We start from the raw sequence: 25,903 nt of genomic DNA, 5'->3' as shown, positions 1-25,903 counted from the left end.
TTCTTAAAGGACACAGATATTTATTTTCTTTTGTGTTTCAGGTGGATATTTCTGTTAATCTAGATGAGTTAAAAGAAGAAATCAACTTTTTAAAACGCACGTGGAAGACGAAAGCAGCGTCTGCATTCTCACGCCACTCGGACGCCGTTCTCAGTAAGAAGACAGACACAAGGCAGGGAGGTCCCTGCGAGCACAGTGAGAGCATAAGGCTGCTGATGGAGTGGGTGAACGCTGTCTGTGCCTTCTACCATAAACAGGCAAGCTTCTTCATCTTCCTCGTAGCCCAGTATCCAAATAAATCTTGGTTAAAGTCCGTAAACTTAAGGCGTACATTCCATCTTGGCATTTCTTAAATAATTCAGTTTATATGTATAAGCAGACTTTTCCTCCAATGTCACCCGTTGTATCAATCATCATTATTATATGTATCACTAAGAAATAAAAAAATGTTCTAGTTGGGAGTATTAGTAGGAGTCCCTTGCCTAGAACTGGGCACCCAAGGATTGTACCTCATGATGGAGGTAAATGCAAATGAACCTTCGCCAGAGGGGGGCAGTAGAGAGCCTTCCCACTAGTTGCAGCATGAGAGAGGAAATGTGAGTTGAGTCATCACTTGTTAGACTGATACTGCCTTTTTGTATGACATGCACCTGTAAGTGTAAACACATGGCAATGAATTGTCCTGACGCATGAATAGAATGTCTGGTAAGGAAAATAAACCATGAAAGTGATACAGAGCACATGTAACTAAGCATGGTAAACTGTTATACCTTAAACAAGTACTGTCAAAACACTGTCTAATATATGGATGATCTTCTGTGTTTTAATTGAGTTCTAAAGGTCATGACGGCTCTGGGGAGAATCCGATCCATGCCTTTCCCTGAACTTCCGGTGTTGCTGGCCGTCCTTGGCCTTGTAGACATTGTATTCCAACCTCTGCCTCTGTCCAAGGCAGTCTCTCTGTGTGCCTGTGTCTGTCTCTCCTTTTCTTATAAGGACACGACTTGCATTAAAAATCCACCTACTTCAGTATGATCTCATCTCAGTTACATCTGCAATGAACCTCTGTCTGAATAATGTCACATCCTAAGGTTTTGGGAAGGACATAAATTTTTCACGAACATGATCCGACCCAGCACAATAATATAATCAAATTCTATTTTTGGAAGAGTTAATGACTAATTGAGAGTTTGGCTGTGAATGTGGTATTGTACTGGACGGTAGGAGCAGTTAATGTGACAGTCTTAGCTATTAAAGGGGAACATGGAGAACGCCGTTGGTATCTGTTATCCCCAACACCAGTCAGTGCCTTTTCTGGCATTCCCACAGGTGGAGAATTTCACGGTGTCTTTCTCAGACGGCCGTGTGCTGTGCTACCTGATCCACCACTACCACCCTTGCTGTGTGCCTTTGGACGCCATATGCCAGCGGACGACTCAGACGGTGGAGTGTGCGCAGACCGGCTCGGTGGTCTTAAACTCATCGTCCGAGTCTGATGAGAGCTCTCTGGACTTGTCTCTGAAAGCACTCGGTCACGGTCAGTCCCTCTTGTAGGCTAACGTTTCACACTCGGTCTCTGCCGTGCCTGGTTTTGGGCCAGAGCTGTCTAACCTCTTTCTTACTTGCCTGGTAGAAAATACTCCAGAACTCCACAAAGAGCTCCTAGAGAACGAGAAAAAGAATTTTCAGCTGGTTAGGTCTGCAGTTAGAGAACTTGGTGGGATACCAGCTATGATTCAGCATTCAGACATGTCGAATACGATTCCAGATGAAAAGGTACGCAAAGCAAGAACTTCGCACCTGACACCTGAAAAATAAATGTCTCAGAGACGCGAGTTGCTGTCCCGTGTTGCTGTCCTGCTTCCACCTTTTGTGTTTTCTCATAGGTGGTTATTACCTACCTGTCATTTCTTTGTGCGAGGCTGCTGGATCTCCGTAGAGAAACCCGGGCCGCTCGGCTTATCCAGGTAGCTTGGAGAAAGTACAGACTCACAGCGGATCTGAGACGCCATCAGGTACTTCTCAGAATGAAAGCATGATGCAGATTGTCGATCTTGATGTAGTTTTTACGTTGTACTGATGTTTGAAATGATTAAGGAAACTGTGATGATCGTGTGTGCTTGCAGGGGATGGCTATTTCTACCTCATTCCTGCTGTTCCCTTTATTCTGCGTATCTTCCCGCCCTGCCCACCCTTTTCTTATCTGCTACAGGGTAGGTGGAATAACATACCCACCGTGTAAATGTGTGAGAAATAAACGGGATGCCTAGCTCGGCTCTTCCCGCCTTCCTCGGACTACTGGCCCCCGAGGAACAGAGTTCTGTTTCTACGCTGTGCTCTGGGAGGCTTGACCTCGGCTAGTGCTGCTCGGCCTGGGCGTGCCCGTCTGATTTTGAGGTTCAGTGAGCCTGCTCATTTTGTCTTCCATGGAACTGTCTTCCAGTGGGTCTTTTATTATTTTAAAGTAGCATTTGGGTTTCCGTTGTTTTATTTCTCAAATTGTCTAGGACCTAAGGATAGGGATGTTATTTAGTATTTCCCTTCGTGACCCCAGTTGTACAAAACGTTGCATTAATATAAAATAAGTATCTTCTGAATTTTGAAACAATATCATTTTTGACAGTCTGAGAAGTGGTCTCTTTGATCAAGTTGGAAAAACTTTTTCATCCTTTTATCTCCCCATTCCTTCCACTAATAAAGCTATATCTATTGATTTGGAGAAACCAAACCAAATAAAATAAGCAGCCATGCTTAATATATTTTATCAGATATTTCAGAAGTATCGTCCACCCTACATTTGCATTTCGAATGGGGCCTGATTCCTAGTGTTCAATGTGTGTCATTGTTCACAGTGACTGGAAGTACCGAGCAGAGACGCAGGGTCCGGCTGCAGTGACCGGAAGTGCCAAGCAGAGACGCAGGGTCCAGGGTGCAGTGACCGGAAGTACCGAGCAGAGACGCAGGGTCCACGGTGCAGTGACCGGAAGTACCGTGTAGAGACGCAGGGTAAAGGGTGCAGTGACCGGAAGTACCGAGCAGAGGCGCAGGGTCCGGCCGCAGTGACTGGAAGTGCCAAGCAGAGACGCAGGGTAAAGGGTGCAGTGACCGGAAGTACCGAGCAGAGACGCAGGGTAAAGGGTGCAGTGACCGGAAGTACCGAGCAGAGACGCAGGGACCGGCCGCAGTGACCGGAAGTACCGAGCAGAGACGCAGGGTCCGGCCGCAGTGACCGGAAGTACCGAGCAGAGGCGCAGGGTCCGGCTGCAGTGCTCGCGGGCCCCCCGCCCCTCTGGCCCGCGTGCTGTGGGCAGCTCTGACGCTCTGTCTCGCACCCCGTGTTCTGTTCTCTGGCTTCCCTGGGCTCACGGCCGCACATGTTCTGTTAGGGGGTGTTGCTTCTCCCTTTTTGTGAATTCCTTTGTTCAATTTGTAACAAAGCTATACTACCTTATACTGTAGAGCACTTGTCTATTTTAGGGTTTGGTTTGTTTTTTTAATATGATGCATTTTTTTTTAAAGTTAAGCATAAATTTACTGGGCCATAATCTGAGAATTATACCACATTTAGGTTGCCTTTATATTGATTACTGACGGTCTGTGATGTATCAGACATGTCCATGATCTTTATCTTAAGATATTTCCTGGGAGTCTTGGTTTTATCATGTAAACGTATCTGCAAGTTCACCTATCACCCATTTCAACATGCCCAGCGCTACCCATATTCCAACTCTGGGGGTGTTTTATTCCCAGGACTAATTTGATTAATATTTAACAGATGGTTTTCATACAAATAATATTTGAGGGTCTCGAGTGATTGTTTAATTCATTTTTTTTCTAGGAGAGAGACAAAGCTGCAAGAATTATTCAATCAGCTGTAATCAGTTTTCTGACTAAACGACGACTGAAGAAGGAGGCCGACGCAGCCCTGGTCATTCAGAAGTACTGGCGGAGACTCTTAGGACGGAGAAAAGTCTCGATGTTAAAAAAGGACAACCTAGAAAAAGTTCAAAATAAATCAGCATTAGTTATTCAGGTATAGTATCCTGGAATTTTTCAATTAAAATGTTTTAACTTTTTAAGGAAGAAAGTGAAATGTGATCAAGTTTTACATTCTTGTAGTTTAGGCTTCTCCATTTTATCTAGTGCTTAATTTCAGCAAACATCGAGGGAGCATTTGAGATCTTGCTTCCTGGCAGATGCCGTCAGTTTGACTCAAACTCTTATAAAGATTAAAGAGACAAGAACAGCTCTCTGCTCCCCCCGCACCTGTCAAGCTGGGCGCTGAGCGGAGGCTCAGCCTGATGGAGGTGCCGCTGTCCTCCGCCGCCCTTGCTGTCCCTCCTGTCAGAGGGTCAGCCCTGCACTGTGAGATGCCTCATTGCTGGGCATCCACGTGCCGGCCGCGCTCCGCTCCTCTGCTGTGAGCCCGGGCTCTCGTCTCGTGGGGTGGGTGTGTGCGACGAGAATGCTCTTCATGACTAGTCTGTGGGATGCTGTGGTGTTTTCATATTCAGTAAAGATTTTAGCACATTTATTTTATATAATAGACGTTAATTCCATCTATATATTAGTTTTTTGTTTTTTTTTAATCCTCACCCGAGGACATTTTTCTATTTTTTGTTCAGATAGAGTGGGAGGGAGAGAGAGGAAGAGAGAGAGAAAAACATCGACATGAGAGGGACACATCAAGTGGTTGCCATCTGCACGACCCATCCAGGGCCGGGGACAAACTGCAGCCAAGGTACGTGCCCTTAGCGGGAACCGAACCCAGGACTCTGTGGACCGCAGGCTGACGCTCTAACCGCTGAGCCAAACCGGCCAGGGCTATATATTAGTTTTTAATGTTAGAGTCTACTTGATAACATCAGAGGTGCACTACTTAAATCCCCCCTAGCAAATGCCATTTGAAGCATCACCCCATAATTCTATCTGTTTCATAAGTTTGGAAATTTTTGTGCCTGGCTATTGCAATTGATTAGTGAGGGATTCTGATTTAGTAAATTATCTGTTTTTTCCAATCCTTTAAAAATGTAAACTAGCCCTGGCCGGTTTGGCTCAGCGGTTAGAACATCAGCCTGCGGTCCAGAGAGACCCGGGTTCGGTTCCCGCTAAGGGCACGTACCTCGGTTGCAGTTTGTCCCCGGCCCTGGTTGGGTCGTGCGGGTGGCAGCCAGTCGATGTGTCTTTCTCATGTCGATGTTTCTCTCTCTCTCTCTTCCGCCCTCTCTGTCTCCTGCTCTATCTGAAGATACATGAAAAAGTGTCCTTGGGTGAGGATAAAAAATAAATAAATAAATAAATAAATAAATAAATAAATAAAAATGTAAACTATTACACTTAGGAAAGTGCACAAAACACAGACATAGAACCTAACCTAATGGTTTTCCACAAAGCGAACACCCAGGTAACCACCACCTGGGTCAAGAAGTAGACTGTCGCCAGCCTTTGCAAAGCTGTGTCTCAACCAGCTAACTCCCCCCCTCCCCCAAGACACCACTACCTAATACACGCTGACGCGCATCTTCCTCTGCATCGTCTTCAAACACTGCTTCCGCCTGTGTTCTGAGACTGACTTCTCTTCACCCTTCATAATGCTTTTGAGACGCATCCGAGTAGTTGCTTGTGTCAGCAGTTTATTCCTTTTCATTGCCGAGTAGTGCTCCACTGTGTGCAGGTGCCACATGTGATTCTACATCGGTCTGTTGAAAGGTATTGCACTGTTCACAGTTTTAGGTAACTTTATTTCATTAGGGTCAATATCTAAGTGTAGGATCACTGGGTTGTTTGGTGAGTGTATGCTTAGCTTTATGAGATACTGTCAACCGGTGTCTGGAGTGGCTGGGCCGTTCCCACCACGGGAGACGTCTGGTTGCTCCAGGTCCTTGCCAACGCCGCCGTCATGTTTTCTAGTCATTCTGGTAGGTGAATGGTGGTCTCTCAGCTTGGTTTGTGTCTCCCTAGTGGCTAACGACACATGTTGTCAAGTGCTTCCTTGCCGTCCGAGCATCTTCTTTAGTGAAATGTCTTGAAATCTTTTGCCCGTTTTTATTATCAAGCAGCTACGTTACGGAGCTTTGAGAGTTGTTTCTCTCTGATCTGGGTGCAAGTCCTTTGTCAGTGAGTCGCAGCTGTCTCCCACCTGTGGGCCTTTTACAGAAGACGTTTGCTGAGCTCTTACCTGGGTGAGCGTTCTGTGTCCTTCATGTGTCCTCTGCCATCAGTGGCGGAGTGTTCTGTGATGTCAGTTAGGTCCCTTTGGTTGATGGGGTTTGGTTTCTTACAACTACTGGTTCTGCTTTTTCACTGAGAGGGGCGTTTAAGGCTCCAGCTGTAACTGCGGCCCGTCTTCTGTCTGTTCTCTGGCTCTGGCTCCCTGTTTCGGAGCTCTGTTGTCAGGGACAACACATTTGGAACTACTCTGTCTTCTTGGGAAGTTGGACCTTTTATCATGGAATCCTCTTCATCTGTATGGTTTCCTTTGCTGGTGATGAAACTGCTCCTGTTTTACTGCGTCATGTTTGCAGCACGTTCAGTGTTTTCCTTTGTTCTACTTATTAGTTGTTCATATCATCATATATGATGTAAAGTCTATTTTACACCTTTTCCTGGCTTGATGACTTACTCTTTCTTTTTTTTTAATCATCGAATAATATTCCATTGCATGGATATATCGGCTTTTTAAAATGTGTTCACCTCTATGAAGGATAGCTGGTTGCTTCTGCTTTGAGGCCAATGTGAAGAAAGGCATTAGAAATGTTCCTTCGGCTCTAGGTTTTGAGCTTCTTCGGTAGGTGCCGGGAGTGGGGGAGAGACAAGGCCTTCGCAGGTGCTGTAGCTGTATCTGTATAGAAACGAGACTACACATGAAGAGACAGATACGTTTTTCAAAAGATATTGTTTTATTTAATGTATTTCTTTTTAAGCAAGATATTAAGAAATTACTACATTCAAATGAGTACAGAAGATATGTCTCTTAATTCGTGTCCTCTCTTACCTCTTGCAGAGACGTTGGAGAAGCTATTCCACTAGGAAGAAGTTTCTGAGACTGAGAAAGTATTCGATCATCCTGCAGTCTCGGATAAGAATGATCATGGCTGTGGCTTCCTACAGACGCTGTCTTTGGGCTGCAGTGACGGTGCAGAGGCGCTGGCGTGCCCGCCTGAGAAGAAGGCAGGACCAGCAGAGATACGAAGCGCTCAGATCCTCGTGCCTTGTGATCCAGTCCGCGTTCAGAAGGTGGCAGCGCCGCACGGTGCAGTTGCGAGTCAGAGCTGCGGTGACCTTGCAGAGGGCCTTCAGGGGGTGGCGGGCCAGGAAGCGGGCCCAAGAAGAGAGATCCGCCACCGTCATACAGTCGTGGTATAGAATGCACAGAGAATTACAGGCGTACACGCAACTGAGAGCTTGTGTTCTTGTCATTCAGACAAGATTCCGGGGCTTTCAAGCCCGAACATTGTACAGAAGGAAAAAGGCGTCTGTCCTGACAATCCAGCGGCATTGGCAAGCACACCTGAAGGGAAGGGCCCAGCGCACCAGCTACCTGCAGACACGCGCCGCGGCCATCCGCCTGCAGGCCGCGTTCAGGGCCATGAGAGCCCGGAATCTGCACAGGAAGGTTGGGGCCGCTTGTGTTCTTCAGTCCTATTGGAGAATGAGACGCGAGAGAGCGCGATTTCTGAGTCTCAGGAAAGGCATCATCAGATTGCAGGCGCACGTAAGGCAACACCAACAGTTACAGAAATACACGCAGATGAAGAAAGCCACCCTCGTAATTCAGGCTCATTTTCGAGCTTATGTTGCAGCCAGGAAAGTCCTGGTGTCCTACCAGGAAACACGTGCCGCGGTGATTGTTGTACAGTCTGCGTACAGGGGGGCGCAGGCCAGGAGAGCGTTTCTTCACGCCCGCGCGTGCATCGTGAGGATTCAGGCTTACCGTCGCGCTTGTGTTTCCAGGAAAACGTTTCTGAGCCTAAAACGCGCTGCAGTGAAGCTACAGTCCATTGTGAGGATGAAGCAAGCTCGGAAACAGTATTTACGTTTGAGAGCTGCCGCGCTGTTCATCCAGCAGAGGTATAGGTCCCTGAAAAGGGCTGCCCTGGGGAGAGAGCAGTACAGGCGGGTGCGGGCCTCCTGCATCCGACTGCAGGCCTTGGCCAGAGGGCACCTGGTCCGGCAGCGGGTGCGGTCGCAGAGGAAGGCCGCCATCTCACTGCAGTCTTACTGCAGGATGAGGAAGGCGCGGCGGAACTACCTGAGAGTGCGTAACGCGGCACTGGTCATTCAGAAGCACTACCGTGCACACCGAGCGCGGGCCAGCCAGAGGGACATGCAAGCCCAGAGAGCGGCTACCTGTTTGCAGGCAGCTTTCAGGGGCCGCAGAGTGCGCCAGCTCATCACACAGCGGTCCACAGCGGCTCGTAAAATTCAGGCTGCTTTCCGAGGCTACAGGGCAAGGAGGGAGTATCGGCGTGTGCTTCACTCTGCCATCGTGATTCAGAGGTGGTACCGAGCGTGCAAGACTGCTCGTGCCCTGAGGGCACAGCTTTCCAAGACTAGGAGAGCCGTGGTTTCTCTCCAGGCTGCTTATCGTGGCTGGAAAATTCGGAAGCAGATCAGAAGGGAACACCAAGCGGCGCTGAAGATTCAGTCTGCTTTTAGAATGGCCAGGGCCCAGAAGCAGTTTCGGTTGCTAAGAACAGCAGCATTGGTCATCCAGCGACAGCAGAGAGCGTGGACTGCAGGAAGGAGGCAGCGCCTGCAGTACGTGGAGCTCCGGCAGGCGGCGCTGACACTGCAGGCGGCGTGGAGGAGGAGGACAGCAAGCAGACAGACTCAGAAGCGACACGAGTGTGCTGTCGTCATCCAGTCCTACTACCGGATGTATGCGCAGCGCAGGAAGTGGAAAACCATGAGGAAGGCTGCCTGTCGGATTCAGACGCACTATCGGGCTTACAGTCTCGGAAGGAGACAGCGGCTCCTGTATTTGAAGACCAAGACAGCTGCCCTAACTCTGCAGGCAGCCTTCCGCAGGGCGAGAGCGAGGAGGGAGAGGGCGCAGCAGCGCGCCGCGGCGGCCGCCGTCATACAGTCCAGGTACAGAGCTCACCGGGCCCGGAGGAGAGATGCAGCCTGCAGGGCTTCCGCTGTGCTCATTCAGAGATGGTACCGGAGTGCGAAAATCGCAAACCAGCAACGCAAGGAATATCTTAATTTAAAGAAGGCAGCAACTCGAGTGCAAGCTGTATACAGAGGTGCTCGAGTCAGGAGACACGTCCGACGCATGCACAGGGCCGCCAGCTTGATTAAAGCCACGTTTAAAATGCATCAGGCCAGGACGAGGTTCCTTGAACTGAGAGCGGCAGCCGTGGTCCTTCAGAGGCGATACAGGGCGTGTTCCCGAGCTCGGGCTCAGCGCGCACAGTACCTGGCAGTCTTGCAAGCGGTTGGTATTCTCCAGGCAAGTTTTCGAGGAGCGCGGGTCAGGCAGACTCTAAGGAGGATGCAGACCGCGGCAGTGCTGATCCAGTCCTGCTACCGACGGCACCGAGAGCAAACACACTTCAACAAGCTAAAGAGGGTCACCGAGACCGTGCAGCGCAGGTACCGGGCAGCGAAGGCAGGACGCGAACAGTTCCGCAGGTACGACAGGCTGAGGTGCTCTGTGATACGCATTCAGGCTGTGTTCAGGGGGTGGAAGGCTAGAAGACATTTGAAAGTCATGCATGTAGCCGCAGCTCTCATCCAGAGGAGGTTCAGAACGCTGGCGATGCGAAGGAGGTTCCTGTCTCTCAGGAAGACTGCTGTTTGGGTTCAGAGAAGATACCGTGCCAAGCATCGCCTGCGGTTTCTACGGTTCCAAGAGGCAGTCATTAGAGTCCAGTCCTGGTTCAGAAGTTGGATGGTAAGGAAAAGGTTGCGGGAAATGCACAAGGCTGCCACTGTCATCCAGGCCACTTTCAGAATGCACAGGGCGCACGCGAGATACCAGGCCCTGCAACGCGCCGCGATCCTGCTTCAGCGGCGCTACCGAGCCCACAGAGCCGCGCGGGTGCAGGGGGACGACTGCGCCAGGCGGGGGCGCTCCGCCGGGGTCCTGCAGGCTGCACCCCCGGGGATGAGAGCCAGGCGGCGGCCGCAGGAGCAGCGCAGAGCGGCTGTCCTGGCGCAGAGCACGTACAGGGCGCACGGGCAGTCCTTCTTCCGCCGGAAGCTTTGGTGGGCCGCGGAAGTGCGAGAGAGACGCAGAGCGGAGAAGGCGGCGCTGGAGCTCGCGGCCCTCGCGGGGGCAGCGGCCTGTGCCCAGGCAGGTGGTCAGGACGCGAAGCAGGCTCGGGGACCTCACCAGGCCGCCGCTGCCATTCAGGAGCACTCCAGAGCCTTCAGAACAAGGAGGCGTTGTCTCCATGTTAGAGCAACCGTGGTTTCTGTCCCGAGAAGACACAGGACAGTCACTGCAGCGCGCACCCGAGCAGCCCCCGGTCTGCAGCCCTCCTGCAGAGGTCTGAGGGTTCCGAGGGGCAGCCGCCGCGGGCGCCCGGCCGCCACACGCATTCAGTCCAGCTCCGGGGCGCGCAGGGCCCGCGCGGCCTACCAGGCACAGAGGGGGGCAGCTGCTGTGATCCGGAGCCGCTGCAGGCCGCACGTCAGGGCAGCAGCGGACACGAAGCGGTTCCTAGCCGGCCAGGAGTCGGTGCGCACGCTTCCGGCTGCTTTTAGAGGCCCGAGAGGGCGGCGGGAACTGGGAAATGCGTGCCGGGGCGCGAGGGCAGCCCCTGCTGAGGGTGCACCCCACTGTGGCGGGGCTGGGGCTCAGCGGGAAGCTGCTGGGCGCTCGGCCAGGCCACGCACGGGGGCTCGAGCTCCTGCAGCTGCTCGTGCTCAGAGCGAGGCCGCCGCCGTGACGGCTCCGCAGGCCGTCGGGGACTCAGCCCCGCGGGTTCCGTCCGCCCTTGGGATGGCTGTGTGTCAGGGCGGGTCCGTCCCGCAGAGAAGGGCTGCGGTCGCTCTCCAGCTGTGGTTCCGGGCTCGGCAGACCAGGAGCCGGTACCGGCTGCTGAGGAAAGCAGCGGTGGTCCTGCAGAACCGCTACCGCGCCTGCGTGTCAGCAAGACGTCAGAGACAAGTGTACTTACAGATCAGGAGCAGCAGCATCGTTATGCAAGCGAGAACGAGAGGGTTTCTGCAGAAACGGAAGTTTCAGAAAATGAAAGACAGCGCTTTAAAAATCCAGGTATTTAATTACTTAAATGTAAAGCTTTCATTCTTTCTTTGATCGCTATTTATTAGAGTTTGTGAAATGAGCTTAGCAGGTCGGAAAGAATGATGCCTTATTTACATGACCATTTCCAACGTGAAGCGTTTTTGAGAAGGAGAAAAGGCAGCACAGAGCAGATCGTTTGGGGCAGTGCTCACCCCTGCCTGATGGTTCAGTGGGTGCCGTCCCAGCCCCCCGGAAGACTGGTTAGATTAGTGGGAGTTCTCTACTGGGTAAGATTGGTCTTAAGTGAAAAACTGAATTTTCCTCTCACAAGACATTTGTGAAGATTAAATAAGATACTCTCCCACTTATTCCCTGTGACATCAGCAAGTGACTCGGTGGCTCCGAGCCTTGAATCCTGTCTAAGTTGGTGACCTGCTGCCTCCTGGGTTGGGACTTGTATTGCTAGTGCCGGGGCAAGTGCTCACTGCGCGGCAGCTGTCCCTCAGGCTGTCCTTTGCCGCGAAACAGGGACAGCAGAGCATCTCTGGTCGTTGCTCTCAGGACTCCGCCGCAGGTGGACACAGGACCCAGGTGTCTGTGAGGCAGGTGGGGCGGGAGGTGGGGCGATTCCTGTTCCTTCCCAGGATGTGGAATCGTCAGTGTTCATTTTCAGTCTTTTTATACATTTATTTTTCAGTTACAGTTGACATTTCGTGTTATTTTATTAGCTTCAGGTGTGCAGTATAGTGGTTAGACAGTCATGTACTTGAAACAGTGTTTCCCCCAACATAGTGTTTATCTTTTTTCTGTTCTTCCAAATGGATGGAGATCTTGAGGCTGACTGCAGATCTTAGCACGTGAAAGTGTTTGTGAGGGTTGTATCAGGCCCAGCTGTCAGCTGGCCTCAGGGCGTGGGCCTCTTGATAAGGCTAGGCTGTCTGTGGTGAGCATTCTCTCGGGTGGGCGCATTCTCAGAGGCTCAGTAAGTGTCAGGGACGAAAGAGGCTAACAGAAGATCAGGAAGGGACTCTATCTGCAATTGATTTTTTTTTGTCTGCTTAACTTTATTAATACTGATCTTTCCGTTTACAAAAAAAAATATTAAACATCTCCTTGCATGTTTGATTTGTGTGTTTAATAGGCCGTGTGGAGGAGATATAAAGCCAGGAAATACGCGTGTGAAGTGAAGGCTGCCTGCAAGATTCAAGCCTGGTACAGGTGCTGGAAGGCACGGCAGGAATACCTGGCTGTGCTGGGAGCTGTCAGAGCCATCCAGGGTTGCTTCCGGGCCAAACAGACCAGGACGCGGTAAGGTAGCGTCGCTGTGGGCGGGGCTGGGGGGCATGTGTGTGTCTTTCTGTAAAATGCTGCTGCTTATTGCTTTTTCTCTTAAATATTGCTATGATTACTTTGTATGGTTGGTTCTGTTGTTTTCTTTGTTAATGAAACAAAATATGTATCTCTAAGGCTCTTATTTTTTTATGTAATTCAGTGAAAAATATTGATTCCTTCAGGTTGTAGGAATTGAGGGTGGGAAGTGAATAAAATGATCCACAAAGGTTGGTTTCCTTTTTAGTGAATTGGTTCGTTTTGTTTGCTGGTTTAACTACTGGCAGAATGTTAGTGATTGTTTGTTCTTTGTGTTATTCCCCCTGCTCTGTCCTCAACGAGGAAGACCTACTTACCAACTTGTTTCTGTTAATTGTACTTCCCTACTCCTCGTTCACTTTTTAAAAAATTTTCAGAAGCTCTTAGCAGATTATATTACTTTTTACTTCATAGTATAAGAATTTTTCTTCAGGACCCAGAATTGATGAATCATTGTATCAGTCACTGATGCTTTCAAAGGTCTTTTCGGGGGCACACTAGTGTTAGACTAGTACTTTCCTTTGATTCTTTTCAGAATTCTTTGTTATTCTAGAACTTCTTATCCACTGCAATATTGCCAATTGCAAAATTTATTCTTCATGGTGTCAACTGTGTGTGTGTGTGTGTGTGTGAGAGAGAGAGAGAGAGAGCGTGTGTGGGGTGTGTGTGTGTGTAAAATGACGATTGTTAGGACTTAAGATAAATTATACTTTTCTCACTTCCTTATATTTTCTTTATTCTCTTGTATTTATGTAAATGGGGGTCAATAAATACTTACTGAATAGATTAAAGTAATTTGAAATTGCTTTCCAATAACTACTTTTTAGGTTTTTGAATGTGAGAGCGTCAACAATTATCGTTCAGAGAAGATGGAGAGCTATACTTTCTGGAAGAGTAGCTCATGAACACTTCTTGATGATGAAAGTAGGTCTAAAAATAAACAGCTCATTTGCAAAGAACTATGTTAGGAAATAGAACAAAAAGTGTTTTCGAGACCTACCTATGCATTGTTTTAAACACGTTGTTGTTAATTAAGACCTATATTTACCACAAAAATACTCTTTGAGTATTTTTGTTTATATATGTGCAATTATAAAACATTTTCAAACCCAACTTTGAAGTGACTTTTAGAATAAATAATTTATGTTGAGAAAGTGATAATAGATGTAGCATATTTTATCCAGTAAAACTCATACACTTAATAACATACTCTTTAAGCCACAATTGGTGGTCTGTTTAAAATATTTAACATCGAATCTTTAGAATAACTGCAGGGCCCCTGGTCTTGTATTAAAGACATCAAAATTTTACTTGGAAATTGTGGTGTTCATGTCATCTTTACTGTGCTTATAGCCACTATTATTACACGTACTACTGTATATTTACTTACTTGGTCCTCGTAATAATCCTGTGAGGTGATTGTTATTAGCCCATTTACAGGTGAGGAAGGTGAGGTCCAGGGAGGCAAAGTGACTTGCCCAGGGTCATTCTGCTGGTAGGCGTTGACCTGTGTCCTTCCCGTTTCAGTCTCACGCTTGCTAGACGGGTTGTGGGGACCGCTGCAATGAGACCTCTAAGGTGTGCGTGCAGCCCGCTGTGGGCCTGCGGCGCTTTCTTGGTGCCCCGCGCACACCCCCCCCCCCCCCCCCCCCGTGCGCTCTGTTGTAGTCTCGTGTTAGTTAAATGTCCTGTCGAGCAACTCAGGGCCTCCCCTCCCGGCTGGCCCCTCACGGAGCTGCCCTCTTCTCTGCAGACCACCGCCTTTCCTTATCTATGAAATAGGGCGTTTTTAAGCCGAGATGTGAGACGAATCATAACTCTGCCACTGCACTCTGCGCTGGGAGGTGCACGGGCCTCCCGGCCGCTGCAGGAGCTTCCATGGAGACTTGCGCCGGCCGGACCTTCGCTGGGCGACGAGAAATCAGTTCACCTGATTTTGTTCGGTGCAGCGTCTCCTTCTCCAGCCGCAGTGCCGGAGCCTTTCCCGAGTCTAGTCCACACCCCTCACGCGAGCCTGAGCACAGGCGAGCTCACTGGCTGTCATTGGCACTCTGGTTAAACGAAGTGCCCTTATGCCTTAGGCAAGTGCACACAATAAAGTTTCTTTCTAGACTCTCAGCAGTGGCTCACACAACTGGAAATAGGGTGAAGGGTCATAACCACTTTCGAGTTACAATTTAAATAAGTTTAATGAAAAGTTAATTACTAAGTTATATAATTTGATATGGAGGATCTACGGGAGTAAACTTTGATTAGGAGTCGAGTATTTGGTTACTGATATATTTTCTCCTCCAGAGTTCAGAACCGGGAGCCAGGAGAGGGCTCCTGGGCTTCACGGGCACCGTGCGCCGCCACCTGGCGGCTGTCCGAATCCAGAGGGCGTACAGGCGCCACCTAGCGGCTGTCCGAATCCAGAGGGCATACAGGCGCCACCTGGCGGCTGTCCGAATCCAGAGGGCGTACAGGCGCCACCTGGCGGCTGTCCGAATCCAGAGGGCATACAGGCGCCACCTGGCAGCTGTCCGAATCCAGAGGGCGTACAGGCGCCACCTGGCGGCGAGGGACGCGGCAGAGCGCGTGAAGTCGGCCATCTGCATCCAGGTCAGCCCCCGCAGTGAGGCTGGGGATGTACCTGTGAGGCCCGTGTCCTCGCCAGCATGTGGCCGCAGCAGGGTCTCTGATTTCCGCCCTTGTCATGAAATCTCGTTGTTTTGGATTCACATTCTTCTGTGTGTTGTGTGCTTTTCAGTGTGGCTTTTCCTGTATCTACTTTGCCCATTTTTCTGTTGGGCGTCCATGTTCGTGCTTTACGGGAGTTCTCCATGTATTCTGATGTGAGCCCCGGTTGTGTGCTCACATACTCACACGTGAAAGGGAGCGTGAGGGGCACGCTGCGGAGCGCTGCGCAGAGCCCCGAGGGTGGGCGGGGGGGGGGGGGTGCTGCCACCGAGCAGGGTGACCGTGGCCTCCGGTGTCCTGCTGAGAACAGAGCGTCCTGTTTCTGGGGGTGTGTGTGCGTTCATTCTCTTTCAAAAACCCAAAGTAAGGTCTTCATATGTTTTAAACAGAGATGGTTTCGAACCCGGCTGCAGCTAAAGAGGTTTATGCAGATCTGTCACAGCGTCATCAACATCCAGCACGAGGCCCAGCAGCGCCTGGGGCAGCGGGACAGGGACAGGGCGGCGGCCGTCATCCAGAGAGCCGTGCGCCGCTTCCTGCTCCGGAAGCGGCGGGAAAGAGCTGCCGGTGGGATCGTCAGACTGCAGGTGACCGGAAATAACAGCCTGCCGGTGGTTCAGGACCCTAGTTCATTTAGGTGAACTCTGACCTGTGGAAGGGGTCGCGTGTCTGTGACAGGCTGAGTGGGAATAAGTCAGAAATACGAAGCTACCGCCGTTTCATTGCTACTCACTCCCGTTTTCTTTCAGAATCCCTGGGGGAAGTTGATGTTTGAGAGACGAAAAAGTATATAAGCATTTTGAATAGAGTTAGGTATCTTTAGTCCATGTGTGAACCTCAGTTTACATACAGGAATAGTAATGTATTTCTGTTTGGAAAAGTTGATTTAGCTGTTTCTTAGAACCTGAAATGAGGTCGTAGTTGCAAAGTGTCTGATCACATAGAAATTTACTGAGAATATTTACTTCGTGGAAATAAAGGCAGATACAAGTTCAAAACATCATGGGCTGTGGTCTTCCGATGACGAGCTTTGTCTCTCAGGCACTGTGGAGAGGCTACTCTTGGAGGAAGAAGAATGACTGTACAGAAATCAGAGCTATTCGCAGAAGTCTCCAGATTATTAACGAGGAGATTCGAGAGGAAGACAAGCTCTGCAAGCGAACCGCGTTCGCGCTCCATCACCTGCTGACATACAAGCACCTGTCTGCTGTTCTCGAGGCTCTGAAGCACCTGGGTGAGTCCTCGGGCCCAGCCACGTCTTGCGTGGGGTCAGGAATGCATTTCTACCTCTGAGTGTACGAGAAATGTCATAATGACACGGTAGTAGCTGAAAACTGACTTTGTTGCTGCGAATGTCTCTCTTTCCTTTCAGAGGTAGTTACCAGGTTGTCTCCGCTGTGCTGCGAGAGCATGGCCCAGAGCGGAGCGATCGCGAAGATATTTGTCCTGATCCGAAGCTGCAACCGCAGCGTCCCGTGTATGGAGGTCGTCAGCCTTGCTGTGCAGGTCTTGCTGCACGTCGCCAAGGTAGATCCCATTCTGCCGGGAGCTTGGGTTCGGAAAGCTGGCTCTGCAGGTGGCAGTCGCCGTGTGCTCGTCGCCAGGACGCAGACCCCAGTTAGATCCTTTCCCGGGCAGGAGTCAGGGGAAGATGGTTGACCTGTTGCCATGAGTGTTCAGAGACACTGAGTCTTCAGGTTCTGTTTCTTCTGTCTTTGTAATGTTAGTAACAGTGATCACTAGCGCTTACTGAGACCTGCCTCTGGGGTCGTTCATGCCACTGTTCCCATTTTAGAGCGAGGGAGTCATTTTTACCTGAGGAAGTTTCTTACCTGAGGACTCAGGTGTGACGAGGGGCAGAGCTGAACCTGGGCCGTTTCCGTCCGCCTCCGGCTGGTGCTCTCAGGCATCGCGCTGCCTCGGGTCTGCAGAGAGAGATGCTGCCCTGCCCAGTGACGTTCCAGTCCTGGGTTGGGACGGGTGGCAGGTACTGTCCTCAAGTGTGATGCACGCAGTCAAAAGTGACGACGTGGCAGACCTGTCTTCCCGACCCAACCCTGGAGCCACCACTCAGGACTTTGCCCCCGTTTTCTCTCATGGAGCAGTCATGGGGAAGATCACACTGATGCCAAAGTGCCTGGGTTTGAATCCCGCCCCACAGCCCACTCCAGGCTACTTAGCCTCTGTGCTTCCCTGTCCCCTGCTCTATGGCGACGTGGGCGCAGTACTGGTACCTGCCTCACGATGTTATTGCAGAATTAGAGCCCGTGCATGTGATGCAAAGTGCCAAGTAGCATCAGCCGTCAGTCTTGTGACTTTATCTTCCTGTCGCGGCATTGTGTGTTACCGTGCACATTTCAAAATGAGTGCAGTGGCGCCGTGGGGAAACTGAGGCATGGAACTATGTTCTAGGCTTGCCAGTATCCAACAGACTTTGTTTCAAAGCGGGTTCAGCCTCCTCTCAGGAAGCTTGACTGGGGGGACTAGTGAAATGTGCCTTTATCCGGATCTCGCCCGTGGTCGCCGTCACAGGCGGGTCCTCTTTCTCCCGAGAGCTCTCGCCGAGATGGCCTTGCCGGCAGGGCGGCCACTTTCAGGGGTTTCGGGTTCGATTCCTTTCCTGTGGAACTTTAAAGTCGGCTGGGAAGAAAACAGTTAAAATGCAGAGATGTCTGAGATGGATTCAGGATCGATAGTCATGTCGAAACGACATTTTGTGTGGTCCTTTCTCTTGCTGCGGATGGTTCGAGACCTGGGCTCACGTTTTCGTTAGCTCGGGCTGTTTCTCAGAACAGGAGCCTCTAGGTCGGGCCCTCATTCCGCTCTCTTCCAGTATGAGGAGACCACGTCAGCCGTGTACGGCGTGGACCTCTGTGTGGACACACTGCTGGAGCTTCTGAAGACCTACCGAGAAAAGCCTGGGGACAGAGTCGCAGACAAGAGCGGGAGCATCTTCACCAGGACGTGCTGTCTGTTAGCGGTGTTGTTGAAGGCGACAGATCGGGCCTCTGTAAGTCCTGCTGTCGGTTTGGGTGTTCACGTCGCTCTGGCTGCTGATGGAAGGATGGATTTGGGGAGCATGTTGGATGCGGGGGTGCTGTAAAGGAAAGAGCGAGTGTGCGTGTGTAGCCGCCAGGCACGAGGTGGTGCTCGACCAAGGCCTGGTGACTGGGAACCTTGAGGAGGTGGAGTCTCGAGACCTGTAAGTGAAGGTAATGGCATTGACTGCATTCGCCTCTTGATTCAGGGTAGATTTCAGTGTGCGTTTTTAATACTGTCCTTCTTCATGGTCGTCTTACAGACTCGTTTATAATTCAGCTCGGTCTGCCTTCTGAACCTGGAGAGCTTGGTGTTTGATTGTTAAAAGCTCTTAAGTTTACTACATAGTGTTTATTATAATTCATTCGGTAGCATAGAAAGGACGCATAATTTACTTCTTACTAGTTTAATCAATGTGCATTTTCCTTTTTAGGATGTCCGAAACAGGTCCAAAGTTGTTGACTGTGTTTATAGCATCTACAAACTTACAGCTCGTAAACATAAAATAAGCACTGAAAGAATACTTCGTAAGCAGAATAAGAATTCTTCCATCAGCATCCCCACGATTCCAGAAACACCTGTGAGAACCAGCATGGTTGCGAGGTGAGCGGGAACTGTGTTCTGTGGTTTTGTGTCGCTGTCACTCATGCATTCCGTGAACCTTGACAACCAGGAGACGTGACGTGTTGAGTTGGACGACGGGGAAACGGCCCTGGACAGAGGGGAGTCTGGTGGGCCTCAGGGCGGCGATCTCGGGAGTGAGGCCAGGGCACCGCAGCCTGGACAAGCAGGCTGGGGCCAGGGCTGCAGGCACAGCCCGACCCTAGATGAGGGACCGTTAGATCAGGAGCCTCTAGATCGGTGTAAGGCCTTGGGGACGGTGTGATCAGCCTGGGGGAAGACAAGGCATAGAAAAGAAAGTCCCAAGCGGAACCTCAAGGTGACCCCAGTTCCTCCAGCGGTCAGTAGAGGAAGAGCCAGCCCGAGTTGACAGGGCTTAGCGGGCAGGAGGACATTCTGAGGACAGTGTCCCGTCAGGGCAGCTGCCGCTGGGAGGCGAGTTCATTGGGGATGACAGTGCGGCTGGGTGTGGCGGGATGGGGTCCGCAGCTCTGTGGTGACCTGTGGCGGTGAGTGTGGATTGAGACATATGGAAGCCAGCCTAGGAGAAATTCATAATCTAAAAATATTGAAGAAAAGATGTCATTGGTTCCCAGTGCGAGAGGAACAGTCGGGCTTGCCGTGGGTGTGGGAGGATGGGCCCCGCCGGAGCCTGTCCCGGCTGCTGCTGAACTGCGAGGGTGTGACTCCCGCCACGGGAGCACGTGCTGCTGAACTGCGAGGGTGTGACTCCCCGCCACGGGAGCACGTGCTGCTGAACTGTGAGGGTGTGACTCCCCGCCACGGGAGCACGTGCTGCTGAACTATGAGGGTGTGACTCCCCGCCATGGGAGCACGTGCTGCTGAACTGCGAGGGTGTGACTCCCCGCCACGGGAGCACGTGCTGCTGAACTGCGAGGGTGTGACTCCCCGCCACGGGAGCACGTGCTGCTGAACTGTGAGGGTGTGACTCCCGCCACGGGAGCACGTGCTGCTGAACTGCGAGGGTGTGACTCCCCGCTACGGGAGCACGTGCTGCTGAACTGCGAGGGTGTGACTCCCCGCCACGGGAGCACGTGCTGATAGAGACCCTTCCTGCGTGGTTTTCACTGAAGGATTTGGCGAGTTTTAATGGTGATTATGTTTTAAAAGCTATTATTAGCACGTGGCTGGATTTCCCTTCTGATGTAGTCAGGGTTTGGGTAGTATTGGCGGCAGTTCAAACAGCCCTTGGCAGGCTGCAGTTCAGGTGACTGACAACTGCCTGGGGCTGTGAAGCCACGCCCACGGCGATGAGCTAGTCCTATCACAGCAGCGCCCGCTCCTGACAGACAGCTGCTGAAGATGTGATTTCAGAACCTTGGCTCCGCCCTGTCTGCGCTACATAAATGGGGACAGAAGTGGGCGGAGGCTGTGCTGCTGCCCTTGAGCCCTGCTGCGTGGGCGGGGCGTCCGGTTTGAGCCCCTTCCCTGTGTGGGTGTCGTACTGGGCTCCACCCCTCACCAGCTGGTAGATGTTGGACCCTTAGCAGGAAGGAGTAAGGTGGGGGCGCGTTAGTGTGGGATTGTGTGAGCAGGGTGCGCCCCCTGCACACTGCTTTCTCGGCCACGCGTGAGATGACGGACGTCAGTGCAGAAGCTGCTCGGCAGCCTGTGGGGGGGACTTTGGGAAAGAAGAAAGGGGCAGGTCCCCGTGGGGCAGAGGAGGGAAGCCTCCTCGGCGGTTTCAGTGCCCATCTGTGCCCGCAGTAATGGGCACAAGGGCGGTCAGGCCGGGTCTGTGATTTTCTTTAGCGATGTCCAGGGGCACGGAACGGAGAGCCTGGATGTCTGGATCCATCTGGGACTTTCCCGGTGAATTCAGCAGGGAAGAGGGACCAGAGTCAGTGGACCTGAGCAGACCAGGGGTGGGGGCAGCGCCCTGGTGGATGATGGGTGCCCAGCGGTGGAGGAACTGGGCAGGGGAGGCGCTACGTTACCTGAGAGGGAGTCCGAGCGGGCACTGGAGAGCGGATGGCTCGGATGGAGAGGTTGGCGTGGGGCCCTTCTGACGACGATGGCCTGTGGTCCTTGAGAAGGGCTGGGCTGAGGTGGGACACGGGGGAGGGCCAGACTGACCGGACAGGTGGCTGGCTCTTTGACCAGGTGGGTGTTGAGGTTACTGAGAATGGTGACAGGAGCCGAGAGAGCACCGAGAGCCACGGCGACAAAGCACAGCCGGGCTTGGTAGGTGCGGAGGAGCAGGGGAGCTGCGTGGCCCGGGGGAAGGGGGAGAGTCTGGAGCTGGTGACGTGTGGGAGGTGCCAGGACGTGCTCAGGACTCTGGGGAGCAGCCACGTGTTCGCTGAAACTGAAAGTGGGGTGGGACTTGCAGGAGGAGAGCTGGTGAATGAGACCCGTGTTCTTTCCACAGACTGAAGCCGGACTGGGTTCTGCGCAGGGATAACGTGGAAGAAATCACAAACCCGCTGCAGGCTGTTCAGATGGTGATGGACACGCTTGGCATTCCTTACTAGCCAGTGCGCATTTCCGTGTGCACAGCGAGGAGCGTGAACGCTAATCATGAGCATGGAAAGTGGGCCTTCTTTTGTAGAACTTGTAAAATCTGATTTTGTATTAAAATTTAAAAATACATATACTAAATAAACTGTTTTTACATTTGTCGTTGCTTCTTTTATGCACATAAAATAATGTCATAAAATGACTATAATTTATTTGTGTTTATTATCTTAAAACATGTTAGTTTGAATATCCTCATATTTCTAAGGGAATAAAATAAATTAGCTCTGTCTTATAGGTAAATCGAGGTGTTTTGTAACACGAATGTTGGAAATTTACGATTCTGCCCACCCACAGTGAGAAGAGGAGAGAATAATCCCACCAAGGCTGATAGACAGCGTCCCTGTCTGTGTCCTTGGCCAACTGGACCATCAGATTGGCAGTGAGCCCCTAGGGAGACTGACCGCTGAGGACCCTGACTTTCAACTGATTGGGGTTCTCCGGTGACCTGGGAAGACTGTGGTATCACTTATGATTTTTGTTGTCTAGTCAGATACTGCAGACCAAAATGATTCAGTGTTGAAACACTCTTTTTTCAAATACATTTTTATTGATTTCAGAGGGAGGAAGAGCAAGGGAGACGGATTGAGAGACAATGATAAATGAAAATCATCGATTGGCTGCCACTTGCACGCCCCCTACTGGAGATGGAACCCGAAACTCAGACATACGCCCTGGCTGGGCATCTAGCCGGGGTGACCTGGTGCCCGGGACCGTGCTCAACCACTGAGGCCCCCCGTGGGGTGAAACACACTTACTTTCTACAGCTTTGGGTCACTGTTCTCAATGCGGCATCTGTGTGGTTCCGGGACCACAGAAGCCTACTTCCCGGGGCTCTGGAATCCGATAGGGTCCTAGAATCTGTCCATAAGCGGAAGCCATAAAGGTTTGTAAGAGAGAAAATCAGTCACAGCTGGAGAGGGAGAGGGAGAGACCATGTAGCTACTTACCTCAGATGTTTTTAGAAGAAGGATTTAGCCCTATCAGTCTGAAAGTGTCTGGAATTTGGTTAGGCTAGATTTAAAAATCACGTTGGTATATTAAAACGTGTACTGAAATGAACTGCACAAATTTGGGATACATTTGCTTTCTTTTTTTTCCTTCCAAGAAAGTGTTTCAGGAGCTCGTGGTCGTATTTTTCAGACACCGTTTTTTGTTGACCCTCCAAAGTGTTTTGTTTTCCTCTTTCGACACAATTTTAGGGTAGACCGTCTGTTGGCTTGGAGTCACGCCGCGGGACGGGGTCAGCAGCCCGCGTGGTTCTGGGTGCCGAGGTCCGCGGAGGGGTTGCCGGCCGTCGGTGTGCGCGGCAGCTCGTTCTTCCACGGTACCCGCGCGGGAAGACAGCTCCCAGGGGCCGAAACTTGGTGCTGCTGAAATGCAGACTAACACTCTCAAAATGTTACACAATGTCCTATTTAAAAATTATGTTTTTACATAACATTTATTTGGGACCTCACAGAGGCGGACTTCACAGAAGAAATGGGCTTAGGAAACAAGTTCTAGAGGTAAAGGAAGGGTCCCCGGAGCTCAGAGGTGAGGGAGGTAATGGTCATGAGCCTGGGGCGTGGGGGGCGCAGGGGTGCTCCTGGGCCCGCCTTCCTAAGGGTTTTCTGGTGGGAGAGTTTAGGGGAGGTCGCAGGGGACGATCTCGGTAGGAGACGCAGTAGCGTTCCAGGCGTGTCCTTGCAGGGTCCGGGTCCCCACGGACAGGTCAGCGCCAGGGCGGGGGCATTATTCAGTGCGCTGGGCCTGAGGTCAGCCTCGGCCTCGCTTCTCTGGTTTTGCCGCTTTTCCGGGCCCGTAGCTGAGCTACAACTTGTTACCGGCGAGCTGGCGAGACCTCGGTTCTTGTCTTGAAGGAAAGACTTCGGTGGAGACCAAGTGCGGCGACGCCAGCAGGAATGTATTGGCCGCAGCAAAACCCACTCAGGATAGTAAAACGGGGGCGGGCTTAGGAGAGCCCAGGCGGCGCTGCTTTGGCTCAGTGGGTGGTCAGAGAACAGAGGCCTTGGGGACAGGTTCAGGGGGTCAGCCGGGGACGAGCGGCCGCTGCCCATTGCTCCCCTGGGGGCAAGTCTCTCGGGGTCCCTTGGAGTTTAGGAGGTAACGTGCCTGTGGGGAGTGGTGGGGGGAAGGGAATGGCACAGCGCGCCCCTGGGGGGAGAGCATGCCCACACCATCCTATTTCTACAGGGAGAACATTTCTCCTAAATGTATGTGGTCTATTCCTACCAGGCTTCTAAGCCTTCCTGTAAGCTAAAGGCTTGTGTCTGTGTTGTGTGTCTGTGTGTGTACTGGTGTTTGGGAGGACCGGAAGAGAAGTAATTAAGCCTTTTACTCTTAAAGTAGCTATTTTCTACCAGGATTACATTATGTTAAAGAAGAAATCTAAATGAACTGAAATCTAGTTTTATTTCAGGTGAGTTTCAATTGAACCCTCTTGTCAACTGGAATAACCCAGATTTCCAGATGTCATTCTGATCATTGTGTCATTTTTTATTTCATTTTAAATGCATATATGGCCCGGCTGGTGTGGCTCAGTGGTTGAGCATTGACCCATGCCTCAAGATGTCACTGGTTTAGTTCCTGGTCAGGGCACGTGCCCAGGTTGTGGGCCCAATCCCCAGTGGGGGGCATGCAGGAGGCAGCCAGTGGATGTTCTCTCTCATCAATGTGTCTATCTCTCCCTATCTCTTCCTCATTCTCTAAAAACCAATTTAAAAAAATGCATATATGAATAATATTGCAGAGTTAGGCTTTTTTACAAATAAAACCATACTTTTACATTCTTGGAAATTTTATCTACACCTCCCTAATTCAGCTCATTATTTTTTCACCCCATAGTTCGGCTTCATCTTGAGAGAAAGAAATTCATGTTGTGCATTCTGTATTTCAAGTTGTCAAACTTTTCTCAATAGGTGAGTGATTTCCCCCCCAGCTTTGTTATCTTTATAACTTCTAATTTTGTTTTAGCGATGAAAGCCACGTACTTAAAAAATATTTACTCGTTACAAAAACACTATCTTTTAGATTGTTTGTTGCTAGTAGCTAAGGGTGCTAAGGGCCTGCTTTTCGTTTTTATAGTGTTCAACCGGCCACTGAGTTTTGGTGTCGTGAAAAAGTGGTCGAGAGGGAGAATCCCAGTATAGCTGCAGGCGAAACCAGGCCCGACATTTCTGAAGAAGACGGGGAAGGGCCCGACCGACTACGTGCTCACGTGTATTCCGACCGACTCATGCAGCTAAAAATCTGGTGCTAACATCATGACCAAAGTAATGAAACAGAATGGAGACTCTAGAAATAGACCTAAAATGTATACTGGAGTCTAGCATATGAAAAAAGTGGAAATTGGGATCAGTGGCAATAAAATATGAATTATTTGATTGATAATTGGAGCAGCATGGTGACTCGGGGCAGAAACGAGCTCGTGTTCATAACTGGCTCCATTCACAAAGAAAAGTACTCTAAGAAACTGGCAATATTTTTGAAAAACAACTTCGGACTGATTCTCACTATATAGCACAGATCCGAAAACTTCTAAGGAAAAGATGAATTAACTTGCAAAATCTACCATAACCAATGTAAGAGAGAAAGAGAACACCAAGAAAGAAAGTAACATACAACTCAAACTCACAGCCCCAATTCATTTTCCTTAAGCTATAAAAACTTCCCACAAGTCTGTAAGGAAAAGACCAAGAGTTCAATGGAAAAATAAGCCAAGAACGTGCCCAGCTATAAAATAAAAACGGCTTTCAGGTCCATGTCAAAGGCTTCGATCTCATTTGTAAGGGAAATTTAAATCCTACTCTGTGGTTTGACTTGTCAAATTGCAGACACTGTGAGACTGGGGGAAAACATCCCGTACTGCCGGGAGAGTTCATCGGCATGATCTCCATTAGAAAAATGGAGGGATATTTATCTGTATTACCAACGCACATCCCACTTTGGGAATTGATATCCACACGTGCAAAATGACATGCTGTACATTACAGACATTTTAGCAACTTTCTTACCCAACAGTGATGAACTTGATTCAAATTATATGTCCATATACTAGGAGACCCTGCTGGTCGAAAAACATACTGCAATGGAGGGATCTCCAATACCTACTGTTCATTCAACAAGAAATGAGCTAGAAGGTATAGATTTGCTTGTTTGTGCCTGGGATAAGTCTGGGAAAATGCAGAAGCTACTAAGGACTTTATTTGCCTTCTAGAGAGGGGACCTGGGTGGCGGAGAAATGTGTGTGACAGCAACTTTTCACTTCATACCCTTTGAAGTTCGTACCGTGTAAATATATTGATCGTAAAAAAATAAACATTGAAAAGTGACGCTGTTTACCTTTGTCCTTACCTGAAGTAAAAGATGTTTCCAGATGCAAGTTTTGAAATGTTAAATATATGTTCTCGTTCCATCTGATTTCTAGATGTAATATACTTCCTATATTTATTAAAT

The 25,903-nt window shown here is 50.4% G+C and overlaps 1 protein-coding gene and 1 long non-coding RNA gene across 2 annotated transcripts in view; both read left to right on the top strand.

Annotated features, from left to right (window-relative positions):
• ASPM (assembly factor for spindle microtubules) overlaps window positions 1–21,460 on the top strand; it is a 33,830-nt gene extending 12,370 nt beyond the window's left edge. Inside the window, exons 13-27 of the mRNA XM_036277774.1 lie at window positions 42–257; window positions 1,330–1,537; window positions 1,634–1,776; window positions 1,887–2,015; window positions 3,839–4,033; window positions 7,004–11,230; window positions 12,342–12,508; window positions 13,396–13,492; window positions 14,864–15,169; window positions 15,637–15,834; window positions 16,289–16,481; window positions 16,620–16,774; window positions 18,081–18,257; window positions 18,720–18,889; window positions 21,300–21,460. Of these exons, the coding sequence (XP_036133667.1) occupies window positions 42–257; window positions 1,330–1,537; window positions 1,634–1,776; window positions 1,887–2,015; window positions 3,839–4,033; window positions 7,004–11,230; window positions 12,342–12,508; window positions 13,396–13,492; window positions 14,864–15,169; window positions 15,637–15,834; window positions 16,289–16,481; window positions 16,620–16,774; window positions 18,081–18,257; window positions 18,720–18,889; window positions 21,300–21,402 (6,684 nt within the window). The 3' untranslated portion in view covers window positions 21,403–21,460. The remainder of the gene's footprint in view (window positions 1–41; window positions 258–1,329; window positions 1,538–1,633; window positions 1,777–1,886; window positions 2,016–3,838; window positions 4,034–7,003; window positions 11,231–12,341; window positions 12,509–13,395; window positions 13,493–14,863; window positions 15,170–15,636; window positions 15,835–16,288; window positions 16,482–16,619; window positions 16,775–18,080; window positions 18,258–18,719; window positions 18,890–21,299) is intronic.
• A 2,852-nt stretch (window positions 21,461–24,312) lies between these two features.
• Window positions 24,313–25,558, top strand: LOC118640489. The gene is made up of 3 exons (XR_004961395.1): window positions 24,313–24,366; window positions 24,533–24,720; window positions 25,506–25,558. It is a non-coding gene; the product is annotated as an uncharacterized LOC118640489 (long non-coding RNA).
• Window positions 25,559–25,903: the final 345 nt, after the last annotated feature.

This window comes from Molossus molossus, unplaced genomic scaffold (assembly GCF_014108415.1).
Source record: "Molossus molossus isolate mMolMol1 unplaced genomic scaffold, mMolMol1.p scaffold_m16_p_23, whole genome shotgun sequence".
In the NCBI taxonomy this organism is placed as follows: Eukaryota; Metazoa; Chordata; class Mammalia; order Chiroptera; family Molossidae; genus Molossus; species Molossus molossus.
This window is presented reverse-complemented; position numbering and strand designations above follow the sequence as displayed.